At 54.6% G+C, this 13,631-nt stretch overlaps 4 protein-coding genes across 4 annotated transcripts; 2 read left to right on the forward strand and 2 right to left on the reverse strand.

The window, feature by feature from the left end:
* Positions 1-1,167: 1,167 nt before the first annotated feature.
* AB675_426 (Beta-1,2-xylosyltransferase 1) lies at positions 1,168-3,861 on the forward strand (the record flags this gene model as incomplete). Its single annotated transcript, XM_018144398.1, has 3 exons — positions 1,168-1,485; positions 1,535-1,987; positions 2,038-3,861. 3 exons carry the CDS (start codon positions 1,168-1,170, stop codon positions 3,859-3,861), a joined length of 2,595 nt encoding a protein of 864 aa, XP_018005363.1.
* A 449-nt stretch (positions 3,862-4,310) lies between these two features.
* Positions 4,311-5,678, forward strand: AB675_427 (uncharacterized protein; the record flags this gene model as incomplete). Its single annotated transcript, XM_018144408.1, has 2 exons — positions 4,311-4,424; positions 4,482-5,678. The coding sequence occupies 2 exons, from the start codon at positions 4,311-4,313 to the stop codon at positions 5,676-5,678; spliced, it is 1,311 nt and encodes a 436-aa protein (XP_018005982.1).
* A 1,988-nt stretch (positions 5,679-7,666) lies between these two features.
* On the reverse strand, positions 7,667-11,052 carry AB675_428 (uncharacterized protein; the record flags this gene model as incomplete). The annotated part of the gene is made up of 2 exons (XM_018144419.1): positions 7,667-10,382; positions 10,463-11,052. The coding sequence occupies 2 exons, from the start codon at positions 11,050-11,052 to the stop codon at positions 7,667-7,669; spliced, it is 3,306 nt and encodes a 1,101-aa protein (XP_018005806.1).
* Positions 11,053-11,644: 592 nt separating this feature from the next.
* Positions 11,645-13,171, reverse strand: AB675_429 (uncharacterized protein; the record flags this gene model as incomplete). The annotated part of the gene is made up of 1 exon (XM_018144430.1): positions 11,645-13,171. The coding sequence occupies one exon, from the start codon at positions 13,169-13,171 to the stop codon at positions 11,645-11,647; it is 1,527 nt and encodes a 508-aa protein (XP_018005707.1).
* Between the last annotated feature and the right edge of the window lie 460 nt (positions 13,172-13,631).

Genomic DNA, 13,631 nt, shown 5'->3' on the forward strand with positions numbered 1-13,631 from the left:
CAACTTGCCTACTAGTTTCGAGAGATTCAAAGTCAGTCCCGACATCATCAGCGAAGCCACAACTACGAGTCCCTCCATGTTACGGAGACGCGCAGCGGGGCGAGTTCGCGACAGTATTGTTCCTCGCGGCTTGAACACTCACATCCCTGGATTCGAGCTTGCAGCGCTGAGTCACAGTAGGATGATTACAGAGTTCTCCGGCTAGACCACGGCTGAAGACCCAAAAGCAACGCCTTACAGAAGACCTGCAAGGACTGACAATACTAATAACCAACAGCGTGTCAGCAACGAACAATCCAAGTCGCATTGTCAGACAATTGAAGGCTTGCGTGAACCAACAGCAAAGCATGTCCTACCTGAGCTGTGATGGTGCCCTACCTTACACAGGAGGGTGTCCTGCCTACCCGCGGTTCTGGAACGACAGCGATTTAAACTTCTCCGTAGGAATTTGTCTGTTCTCACAACCTCAGCTTGAGCGCGTTTTGATGGCGTTTCCCACGGCTGGACCTGATTACTGCTGGCTTAGCCGTCAGATGAATTGCGCCGCAGCGCAAGCTATTCTTGCGAGACATACCACGCTCTGTCCACTGAGAGGTGCGACTGTATCGACAAATTCGTATGCATCTCATGGGGCCGCAAGCTGCCGTCGGATACTAGCCACTCGGGACGCGGATGAGGTGTGCACCATAATGATTCGGACGAACAGGCACTCGCGAAACAGATGAACCCAGTTTGGAACTTCTCAGGTAAGACGAAACGGGCATTTGCATATGCATCCGGCTGCAAAGTTTCTGGCCCATGGTTCGGCCTTGGTCCCTGCGAGCATCTTGATCAGGTACCAGAGGAGAAATAACTCTGTTGGCCTTGCTAAAGTTCACTCATTCCAGCTGCATTGCGGGCACTCTCCTCTCAACTATCCCTTCTACCAGGCGTTGTGGCGACGCGGTCTTTTGCAGCTGCAGAAAGCGTATGCTGAGTCCGGCCAGCACACAATAAACGACAATTTCACTGACGCTTCTGACGAACAATCACCATCGATCAACATGTCCATGGTCTCATGAATCGACTGGAATAGCACCATTTCGAGCACGACGGCCCTAGCGGCACAGTGAGACCTGTCATTCATGTCGATAGTACCGTTCTTTTGACTCAAGGTCGAAACTTGTGATGCAGCTTACTCCAGTCGTTACCGCCACTGCTGGCGTTGTTGCTTTTGTGGGCGATTTCTATCTCAGTGACCGAACTGATCACAGCTTGAATCAGCGAAAGTGGGCGGAATGGAATGTCTGGGGCATCTTGTCGCTAGCATGTCTGCTACGAAGCCGCCGAAAACGAGCCGATGACGTCGACCTACTGGAAAAGGACATACAAGATAGTCCTGCCACGGTGTGGACAGAAGGCATATCGCTGGCTCTGGCAGCCTTCCTTGTCTGCCCACAGTACATACAGCTTTGGGTTGGAAGGTCAAGCGTACAATTCGCCTTCGTGAGTACCACGGCAAATGTATGTCTGGACAATGCTGACCGGTGAACAGCCACTAACAGCGCTCATATTATTACTGCTCAAAGTTCGGCAGAGTCGACCGTCGCAGCCACAACAACCGTGGCATGCACGCCTGATTGGCGTTTTCGACGATGTCCCCTCAGCTGCCCTCTTCCTCATAGGATGTGCCCTTACCACAGCGGGCTTCATATGGAAACAGGACTCCTGGCACACTGCGGAAGGTCTGGGTATCGCGTTTGTGCTGGCCCTTGCGAAAGCGTGCACATTGTTCGCCATCGATACCAAGTCCGGAACTAGTGAGGACTACCAGCTTCTATCTGCTACGCAGCATCTGAAGCTCGTCCAGTCAATCTCCACTAAGGCGTTCGTGCTTTCAACGATCTACCTTGCCCTTTTCACAGTCAGGATGCCTTACATGCTTGATGCGGTGGCAGTGGGATTGGTAGTGACGCGACTCCTCGAGGTGTGCACAATGTTCTGTCTGGTAGGTCGTTGCGATATCCGCCCGATGAGAATGATGCTAACGCTCTTTAGTGCTTCAATGGCGCGTCCCTCACCGCAGCAGCGATCGTGGCACCGGCAGCTGCCATTGCAAGCACCCTTATGGCCGCCGATCAACAGAGCCAGGACTTGTTTGTTCTTGTCACAACCCTTTCGATTGCCGCATTCGTCGCGACGATACCAAAATTATCCGTGCAGAGCCGATTATACTTCGTCCTGATCCCCATGCTGATGGGGGTCATAATGTATGCCTGGAACAGCCCTCTTCACGGAAACGCCCCTCTTCACGGAAACGCCGAAATCGCTGTTCCGAATTCGGTGCATCCAATCGTGCGGTTAGCGGCACACAACCAGAAAGAATTCGAGACACGTCTGGCTCACCAGTCGACGACCGTGGATATGGCGGCGGCCGAGTACAAACGCAGATATGGCCGAGCACCACCTGCGGGGTTCGACAGGTGGTTCGAGATCGCCAAGGACAACGATTTCGAATTCATCGACGAATTCGATGTCATTATGGAAACGCTGGAGCCGTTCTGGGGCATCAGTCCTACATCTCTTCGAACACGTGTGGACTCTGTCGAAATGAGAGAGGCTATGATAGATGTCGTCGTCAACAGCTCCGGTTTGACGTACAGTCCCGAGCATCACTACGCCGGGATGCTGCAGAGATGGGCGGATCCAGAGATCTGGGGAGATATTCTCCCGGACACGAAATTTGTGATGAGCGCATTCGACGAGCCTCGTGTTGTTGCACCCTACGATGCCGTCGACCGGGCTGTGGCATTAGCGCACGGGAAGACGATCACCGACAAGAATGGGGCAACCACCAAGTACTTGGAGACCAAGAATGACATATCGTGGGTCAATGTCAGATGGCAGGGCACTTTCGAGTCGATACTGTCTTCCTGTCACGTCAGTTCGCCGGCACGAAGCGACAGCCCGCAGAACGGCACAGATGACCAGCCGCTGCCGTTTGTGAGCAATGTGACGGCGGAAATGGACATCTGTGGGAGCACAAATCTTCTCTCCAGTCATGGCATGCTCCGAGCACCGGCCACGATGATCATCACCCACTCGCTGGCGCCGATTTTCAGCCAGTGCAAGGGAAGCGTGTTCAGCGATATTCTTTACCCAAGCCCGTACTACGGTGGTGACTCGCAGTACCATGATGAGGACGACATGGCGTGGGACGACAAACTCGACCGACTATACTGGGCTGGCTCGTCCACAGGCGGCTACCACACAGCTGAGAATTGGAAGGAACTTCATCGCACACGACTGGCAATTCTGACCGAGCCTGGATCCCGAGCGCCTGTTCAGTTACTGGAGCAGAACGATCAAGGCGACTGGCAGCCGCATGAGACAACGTATGCCGAGCTTGAGGACCTCTTTTACACGCGGATCACAAACGTGGTTCAGTGCGCCGATGACGCCTGCGAAGCAATGACAGAGCGCTTCGCCCCACGCGGCGAGCCCGGAGCTGCACCACTAGGCAGCAAGTACGCGTTGGACATCGATGGCAACGCGTACTCAGGCCGGTACTACAAGCTGCTCAAGTCGAACAGTGCGGTGATCAAGCACACGAGTTTCGTGGAGTGGCACGACAGGCGGCTGCAGCCGTGGGTGCACTATATCCCGCTGAGCGCTGGGGCGGAGGAGTTGGGGGAGATGATAAGATTCTTGGTGCACGATGAAGAGGGTAGGGAAATTGGGAGGAGGATTGCTCAACAAGGAAGGGATTGGGCGCGGAGGACGCTCAGGCCGAAGGATCTGGAGATTGTGTTTGTTCGGGTATTGTTGGAGTATGCGAGGATTATGAGTGATGAGAGGGATAGTTTGGGGTATAGTTTGTAGACAATCCTCGCTGCACGTCCCATAGAAAGAGACATGATTCTGCTGAAGATATGAAAGGACGATCTGGGCATGTGTCCTTCCCAAATTCGGCAAATTTTAGCTTCTATCTGTCCATCCTGAGCGCATGAAACATGAAATCGGCGTTCCCGGGCGCAATTTCGCTGCGCCAGCTGTTACGAGCAGTGCAATGTATTGGTTATGTGCCGGCCCCGCGATTTTGTTAGGGGCAACTTGGGGCAAGCCATGTGTATCGCAGGACAGTGAGGCGGTAAATTCGTGCACAATTGTGGCGACATTCTAGCATTTTGGCGGGATTCTCGAACCTCGGCTGCTGCGGATATGTTTTCCAGGGTCATATGCTGATTCAAAAACCGATGACACCCGCGTCACTTTGGCCTCTTCTCACTGTCGTCCCATTGAATAATTATTGCCCAAGCATACCCGCCGCCATGACCGACGCGCTCTGTGGGCCGTCAAATGCCCTACGCTCCTTCCAGAAACACACACAAGTTGATCGGACGTTACAGCAAGATCGCCTCGTTGGTCGGCAATCGCCTTCTCAGGTACGTACAGTCTTCGCATTCACGTCGTAACTGAATTGCTGAAGGGTCTGTCTGCAGGGCTTCCGCTCTCATGATCCTCGAACAGGCGCTATCGACGCCGATTTCCACGCCTTCGAACATGCGCCAACAAATCCATTCCAGTTCGAACAGCAGCCGTTGCAACCTGCCCCGCCACATTTCGCCCAGCCCAATCCTGTAGCAGCACCAGCATGGGCAGCAGACTTCCAACGTCTACAGATATCGAACTCGCCCAGTCCGATACCTGTCCAGCAGTTTCGCACTGAGGCACCGCTAGTCAGATCACAGGTCAATGGTGGGATCAATGGGTGGCATAATGAATTCATGCAGCATCATGGCAAGGGCAAACAGGTCGCGGTCCCCCAGCATTATAGCCAGGCCGAGCCAATGTACAGTCCACAGCCTATGTACTCGACAGGTATGCAACCATATAGCACGTTCCAGCAGCAGCCATTGTCAGATGTGGCAATGGCACCACCCGTGCAGAACGACCAGGCGATCACCGCTTCTTTCGACGCTGCATTTGAAGAAGCCATGCGGGAGATGGAGATCATTCAGCAAGAAGAGCATCAGCACGCACAACCTCAAGAGGGAGAAAACCAACCACAGGAGCAACAACAACAAATTCGAATAGGCTCTGACGCGATAGACTACACCGAACAGAAATCCCGCACGCCCGAACAAGCAAGTCAAGACGCCAACGACCTCGCTCGCACCGCCGGCGAGCTCTTGAACCTCGTCAGTCATGACACAAGCGACAAGTTTCGCAACAGCGCTTTCCTAGGTCTCATGCGACAGCTGCGCGATCGGGAAGTCGAGGTGCAAAACAACGACTTGCAGAATACGTCCACGGGTATGAGCTCAGCTGGAACGGCATTTACGCCAGTAGATACACCAATGTCGCAAGTCACCGCACACCCTCCGCCTGTGCAAGAGCACCAGACCAGCAATAAATTCGACTTTCCAGACCTCAACAACGTCTACGCACCCAGCCAAGCAGACCTCGACACACCCGACTTCCCACAGTCCTCCTGGCAGCCACAACCGCAGCCGCACCGTAACGCAAGCGATGCTGACGCCATGTACAGCGCTAGCTCTGATCCATATCCTTCTGGCATCAGCGGCGACCTGCACCCGGGCGGTAAATGGTACCCGGAGCAGAAGTCGCCACGTCAGGGCCGGGCAGAGCCAGTGGTCAGCTGGCTTCCTGGCACTGGTAGCCAAGGACAGGCGTGACTAGATGATCAGCATGATGATGGGAACTGGATGCGGGAGCATTGGATGGAGACTTTCAATGAGTTCTAGATCCAACCTTCCCCATCCTTGGATGGCATACGAAATGGTTGCAGCATCTACACAGCTAGTCCTGGAAACATGACAGCTGGACCTCGCAAGCCCAACAGACGAGCATACGCTGCTACGCACGATGTGAGCCAGTATTAGCCAGCGGCACCGATAGACCAAAAGAAATTGGCCAAAAGTTTGGCCATGACGCACACACAACCTTAGAAGAGTGAACATTACTTGCTCCGCAAGGAAGGCGCAATGAGCAGCGGGAAGCCGCGATGAACATACAAGAAGGCGCCACAGTGCCAGTAGAAGTCGCAAGGCACGACCGGTGAGCGAGGAAGGCACGGGAAATCAGTGAGGAAGGCACGATCAGTGGGAGTCGGAAGGCACGACCAGTTAGCGATGAAGGCACGACCAGTGATCAGGTTTTGCACGCGATTAAAGTGAGAAGGCATGACGATGATTTGGACAGCACGAGCATGGCAGTAGTTCTGGGAAGGCGCGACGATAGAATGAGAAAGCACGGTCGTGTATAGGTAAGGTATGGCCATGAGGAGGGAAGTCGCGACCATCGTCACGCCATCAGCCGCCTTCCCGGTCCATAGTCGTGCCTTCTCGAATCGTCGTCATCCTCCTCCTCCTCCACCTCCTCCTCCTCCTCCTCCTCATCATCATCATCACACCTTCCCGCTACGACTACACCGCTGCGACTTTCCATGCGTAGGTCCATCGCTCCTTCCCATGTCAACAGGCCGTTGCGCCTTCTGACGCGACTGTCGTGCCTTCCCGAACTGCTCTTACGTTCGTGCCTTCCACAGCACTAGTGTCAGGCGCCTTCCGTGAATGTTCTCACACAATCGCGCCTTCTCGACCGGATACATCCACATACCCGTCAACGGGGGCAGGCGCAAACATGGAGTGGGAAGGTGCGATGCTGAGAACAATTTAGGGAAGGTACGACCGTGCCGCCGACTTGGGGAAGTCGCGACGCTAAGAGTAATTGAGGGCAGGCACGACCGTGGGACTGACATGGGAAGGCGCGACGCTCAGGACGACTGACGGAAGGAACCACCGTGAGACTGGCTCGGGAAGGCACGATCGTGACGTGGGAAGGCGCGATGACGCTGGTTGGAAATGGTAGGCGCGATAGCGTAGGCGGAAGTGGGAAAACGCGAAGATGAGAAAGACTGTGGGAAGGCACGGTCGTGGAAATGATTCTGGGAAGGTGCGATGCGGCTGTTGCCACCGGAAGATGCTGACTTGAGAAGGAGCGATGAGGTTCGGGACATAGGAAGGCTGAGAAGGAGCGATGAGGTTCGGGACATAGGAAGGCGCTTTGGTGTTGACGTGGGGAAGGTGCGATGACAGGCGTCGATTAAGAAGCAGCGATAATGCTGGCGGGGTGGCCAGGCACGACTATTCAATGAGAAGGCGCGATGCTGCTGCGGAAGATGCGCCTCAATCGGAAGTCATGACCACACACAGGGAAGGCACGACATGAGCGTGATTTGGGAAGGCACAATGGAGATAGTGAAGGAAGGCGCGACCATGATCTGGGACAAGGCGACGGTATAGCCAACTTGGGAATGTTCGACTGTACAGTTGCCATCGGAAGGCGCGATGACGCTGATGAAGAGGAAAGGCACGACTGTGACGATTTAAGCAGTAGCCGGTCTGCTCAGAGCGAGTTGGTGACAACTTGTCAATCAGCCGCATATAAAAGTCGAGAAAGCCGTAGATGTCTAGTGCCAGCCAATCACTATTGAAAAGCCGGATTGTGACCTTCTCTGGTGACCTCCTGAAACCATACTCGGGAGTCCTCTGCGCGTCTGCATACGAAGGGCGGCGTATCCATCACCCTTGCCATGCACTCAGACTCACTCGCCTAAGGAGCTTCCAGGGCACTGCTCCTCCGAAGTAACGTCGCCTCGAAATTAGTCCTCGTCATCCCTCATCGTCCAGAAGACGAACGGGCCGCGGTCGAGGTCCTTGTTGTGGACTGCCGAGTCAGCAGCAACAGCCGCAGCAGCAAACCCGACGTCCTCCGCATCCTCGATGTAATCTCCAAGGACAGCCCCAGGTGTGGCAGGCGGTGTCGCAAAAGAGCTCTCGGTAGCGGCGTTGCTCGGTCCAGCACTTGCGACGCCAAAAGTAGCGGCGTGAGCAGAACCAGTATCAGCAGTACCCTCTCCTTGACCGCCTTGCTGCCAGTAATCGAAGCCCTTGCCGCGAGCCCGATCCATCCCATCAGGAACACCCGCACCAGCGAAGTCAACCTCCCCTCCAATACTATGTACTTCCTCACTCAGGCCGTCTGCACCTATGCGCCACCAGCGGCCCAGCATGACATTGCCACCGGGACAGATAGCGCCTTCATACGCATAAGCGTAGTCGATGTCTTCCCAGCTGATCTGTCCGTCGGGGTGGAGATTGAGCTCGAGGTATTCGAGAAGGCCAGGTGTCCAGACTTCGCTTGACGTGAGGGCAGTCAGAGATGAGCCCGAGACCGCTGCATCAGAACCGCTCCTTCCATTCGCAGCAGACGCAACCGACGCCTCTCTCTTCCTCCTGTTCGCCTCGTCCGCAGCAACAATTTCAGCCTCCTTCCTAGTCACCAGACCGTGGAGATGTTTGGTCAAAAGTTTGACGACTTTGTCGTTGATCTGAGAGTCATTGTCTGCTGCTGATTCTGGGGCACCTCCCGTGGCGGCATTGATTGTTGCAGCATTTGCGGCAGCATTCGCTGCAGCCACGTTGCCGTTCGCAAGCCCTGCCATGATCCCGGCCACTGCATCATTATCCATTTGCGCACTGATACTGACGCCAAAGGAATTGCCGTACTCTTCGAAGCAGTGCTCGAGCTGCTGCACGGCCTGAGCGAGCGACGGCATGTAGAAGACGAGAACGACACGATGGAATCCAGGTACCGGCATTGGTGGGACCATTCTCGATAATGGCTTAGATCTCTTCGTGGTCGAAACGAAAGGATCGTCCATTACACTGCCATCTCCTGTTGTTGCGGCTCCGTCAGGGTGCTGCCATGGGAGAGGATGAACGACTCCTCGTACACGCATGGATAGATATCGATGCTTAAGGGACAGAATGTCCTTGTCTTGGATTGATCCTGCCTTTCGATTGTCAGCGTCGCCGCCCTCGCGGGAGGCTTGGTCATTGTCGCCGCTTGGGAGACTGGAGCTAGAGATATTCGCGTTCGCTAAGGATGACATGACGGGACGAAGGCTTCCTCCAGGGGGACATTTTCCCGCCTTTCTACCCCGATCGTCTCCAACATCCGCCCCATTCGCCTTCCTGATCTCTGCGTTGATGTCCATAAAGGGAGCAATGCCCTTCACAAACCATGTCTTGCCGTAGCCCTGAGTTTCGAGTTCTTGGGCTTCCGCAGGTGATGGGACGGTATGCTTGAAGATCGGAATATCTGCGAATGTTTGGGGCCATAGAGTCGTTGCTTCGCCCTTCCGCTTAATACCTTTAATCGTTTTCTGCTGGTTTCCAATTCCAGGCTGCAAAAATTCTGCCGCGCGTTGATCAGTGCTCCCCCGATCAAGGTAGACGACCTCGGTATTGCTGGACGAGAAGCGAAGATCGAGCGTGAGCGGATCGATGTGCGACCAATTTGCAGCGTCAGTCTGCTCATCGACGAAGCCGGTGAGAGCAAGTTTGAGGTTGCTACTATTCGGCCATGGTCTCATCGTGCTGTAGAATCCACACCACTTTCTCTTTGGTGGCATTTCCCGGGCAATAAGAGTGGGTTCAGGCTGCCTGGACGTATCGATGTGGGATTTTGTACCCGAGAGTGCTCGGTAGGTCGCAGCTGGAGCAGGAAGTAACGACTTTGCCCATGCTTTCGGTATATGATCAAGATCCGCCAACTTCTGCACAGCGTGAGAGTATGTGTTCTCCTCGATATCGCCACGCAGCGGTTGAGCCATCATATCGGTAATCATGTGGCGATGCCAAAAGTTCCGGATATGTAGCAGCGTATGTGTATCTAGACGATACTTCCTAGTGGCCTTTGGGACCGGCAGATTGGGAAAGAGCTTGGAAGGCTTCGCAGCAGGCTCATCAGGTAAGCGGGCATACAACGTGCCAAAAGAAGCATTCCAATTGTAGACTCTGGAAATGTCGTAGTCGTCTCGGTAGAATGTGGTAACTTTGGCCATCTTGTATGCTGGTGACAAGAGCAAGTAGCTGAACGTAAGCTGAAGGGCATCGAAGACGCGGTGAGGATCGCCGAAAGGCTTCTGATTCGAGGGATGGCAGTTGTTGAATAATGCGGTAGACAGGAACTCGCGCATCCATCTTGAGTCCGCATTCTGGAGAAGAGCTAGATTCTTCGAGGTCGCAGGAGGCTTTTCCCATGGGTTGCGTGGATTGAATGCTTCGAGAACCATGTCAAGGAGGATCGTGAGTTGCGGCTCAAGTCGTGGGTCGGTGCCATCTTTGAAGTTGATGAAGCTCTCAAGAACAAGAGAGCGCTCTTTGTAAGCTGCGCAAAACTGATTCGTGTTGTCGATCAACGGGTGATCGAACTTGTTTAGGAATCGCGACGACCAGACAGACGAGTTCTGTGGATGAATAGTCTCGCTAAACCGATTGCTGGCTGCAGAGAGGTTGACGAGGTCCAGGTCACTTGGGAGGATGGCTGCTATGCGCTGTATCATCTGTCGGTAGCGTCAGCATGTATACTTCGTGGTGATAATGGCACTTACTTCGGCAGGAGCTTCTCAAAGGGCGAGCAGTCCAGGTCTTCCATCTTGACCACCTGCATGTTGGGATCGTGCTGAAGGACCAGTTTCTCGATGTCACCCTCAAGATCAGAATCCTCGTCCCATGGCTGAAATTCTAGCTTCCTACGCTTTCCGCCTCTGAAGACAGGAGTGGGCTGCTTGCGTTTACGACTCGACAAGGCAGGTATGAAGAATGGCGAGGCCGACTTGCGCTTTGTCCTATTCATCTTGATCGGACCATCGTCACTGTCATCGGCATCGGATTCTTGATAGGAGCTCATGATGCGCTTTGCAGATCGCAATGACGGTCCAGCAGGTGATGCAAGTCGTGTCCCGACCTTTCCTCTGCCTTCTGCGGTCTGCACAGTATCGTCATCACTCCCATTGGCGTCGGACTCCTGGTAGAACCCTTGCGTCCGCCTTGCAAGCCGTGAAGGTGTGACTCGACTAGTGAGACGTCCTGTGTTCGAGAACTCTTGCGAGGATGTGGCCATTGACGTGGATTTGGACCTGTCGCCATCGTAATTATCCATCGACGCGGCATCGCTCAATTCTGACTCGTCGTCGATCATATTGAGATGAGCGTCGGAACCATCGAAGGGTGTGGAACAGGCGACAATGGCATCGATCGGTAGGCTCAAAGCTTCGGAGAAGAAGTTTGTGATGGTGAGTGCAATGGAAAAGAACAGACGAGATGTTTTGTTCGATTTTAAGGTATGAAAGATGAGACGCAACGCTGAGTAGATGAATTCTGGAGATTTGCTGTCACGTAGGAAAGGGAAGCACAGGAATTCACTACTTGCCTCATCATTCACTGTTTGTTGCTGCTGCAGTAATTACCTTGGGCTCTCTCATTGTGCTTGCCAGAAGTGTGTCCTTTTGATCTACCGCAGCTGACGAGCAAGTGCATGCCTGCCTAGCATTAGTCCACGAAGACATGCGACATTCTCTCTGGCTGGATATCGTGTAGCGATTTTTTCGAGTGCTATGTTCCTCTTCTGCTGTAGCTGACGTGCTGATCTCTGTCATCAGCTCCTGCGTGGCGTGAACGATGTGGTGACTGGCTCAAATTCGCTCGAGGTAGGCGAGGCTGATGACCTTACTTTTCCATCTTTTAGCATATAGGATACGGCAATCCTGTAACCATGTTTACTGCCGAGCAGCCTATGCCAAAATCACCAGGACAAGAGGAACAGCCATCATCCACCATGTCGAGACACCGAACTGCCCACAACCGTTCCCACTGGGCGTCGACGAACTGCTACCACCACTCGAAGTCCCACTCGGACTTGAAGTCTGCGAGGCTGTCGACCCAGCCGGCGCGCCAGAGGCAGTCGGTCCACCATTGCCACCTTCCACCTTCTTGATCATGTAAATCTCACCCGTTGAGTCACTGCTCATGAAGATTCTTCCTTGGTGGTCAATCGCCAGTGCGACCGGGCGGAAACAGTTTGCATCGCACCTGGAGATGTCCTCGTTGAAGAAGACATCCTTCGCTGCAGTCGTGCTGGTCTCGCTATCCAATGGCATACCACCCTCGCTGAAGTCCACCAACGACAATTTATAGCCTACTGGATCAGGACTGTTCCAACTACCATGGAAGCTGATCCACCCCTGCTTGCCTGTATCATTGAACTTGAGGTCCAGCGGCGCCATGTGGCTCTCAAATACCAGTCGGCTTCGTGTCTGCTCAGCACAATATTCATCAGTCCTGTTCCCGCCAAGCGCAGTGCTGCTGTCGATGGCGAACTGCGTGCCAACAGTCAAATTGCCGTTCTGAGGCAGCTCACTGACGTCCCAAGCCGAGAAACACCACGGATACCCGAAGTTGCTCCCCTGCTCAAGCGTCTCGGTCCCGTTCAGGTATCCCAAGAAGTTCATCTCCTCTCCTGGGTTGTGGTCGTGCACGTCAACCCCATACCGACTCAATTGATCCGCAGAATTCTCAACGCCCCAGATACCACCAGAGTTCGGGTGCTCTGCGACCCCTACCTCATTCCGGAGACCCCAACCCAATAACGTGCCCGTACTCGGGTAGTCGTACGCCTGCGCGTTGTTGGTGTTGTTCCCGAGCTCGAAGGCCTTAACCGAGCTGCTTCCGCTGTCCTTCCTCGTTGCCACCTCATCCAGGTTTCCCATGCTGCCAAAGCTCACCACTAGGTGACCAGCCTGCCCCTCTTTCCTCGTCAACAACAACGTCCTGGTAGAATGCCCTCCACCACCCATCCCATCCACCACCGTCCGACTGTCCCCAGCCGCCGCGGTCCCCGCCTGCGCATCATACTGCCACGCCAGCACCTCCTGGTTCGTACTCGCATACAACACCCCGCCCTCTCGATCAATCTCGATGCCATGATTCAATGCCGGCCCCTGCTCAGTCACATACTCCCTCGACTGCTCGACCACACAGTCCCCATCCTCCCGATATGTATAAGCTCGCACCCGGCCAGCGCCTCGCTCGACCACGAGCAAGCGGCCTTCGGAGTCGAATGTGATGCCACGAGGGTCTTGTAGGCCCGAGGAGACGACTTGCCAGCTGTAACCGGGCGCGGTGGCGGGGCGAACGGAGCCGGAGGGTGCGGGACCGCAGGTGCCCGTTGAGGATTGGGCGAGTATGCTTGTAGGGAAGAAGAGGCTTGCTGCCAGAGAGAAGAGAAGACCTCTGGAGGCGGCAATGCTGTGTCGGCCCATTTTGGGTGGCAGCGGAGGTGCTGCTGGATCGTGCTGCATAACGTGAGACGATGTGGGCGGAGCGATAGCTGCTGTGGCCCGTCGGGATGTGCTGCTGTACACAGGTGGCGAGTAGCAGGTAGACAGATAATACACAGCGCTTGGATGTCCACTTCCTATTCTTCTGATAGCAGCACACACGCAACAAAACAGGAGCGGCAAATGGACGACTTTTGAGAAGCACAAGCAACAGCGATGATGAAATCAAATACCACGGAGAGAGCGACGACAAGAACACCAAGACGCGCTTGACACCTACAGTATGGACATTCGTGCCGCACCTGCCGCAGGAGACGCCATCTTGGAAGGGTCCGCGCTCGCCACCTGCCTCCGCCAGCGGTAGGAGCAAGTTGCCGGTTTGCTTGATTTTGGGGATCGTCGTTCTTGGAGAATGCTGAGAGCTACCGACTACGTCACCACT

This window comes from Cyphellophora attinorum, assembly GCF_001299255.1.
Source record: "Cyphellophora attinorum strain CBS 131958 chromosome Unknown Contig1, whole genome shotgun sequence".
Classification (NCBI taxonomy): Eukaryota; Fungi; Ascomycota; class Eurotiomycetes; order Chaetothyriales; family Cyphellophoraceae; genus Cyphellophora; species Cyphellophora attinorum.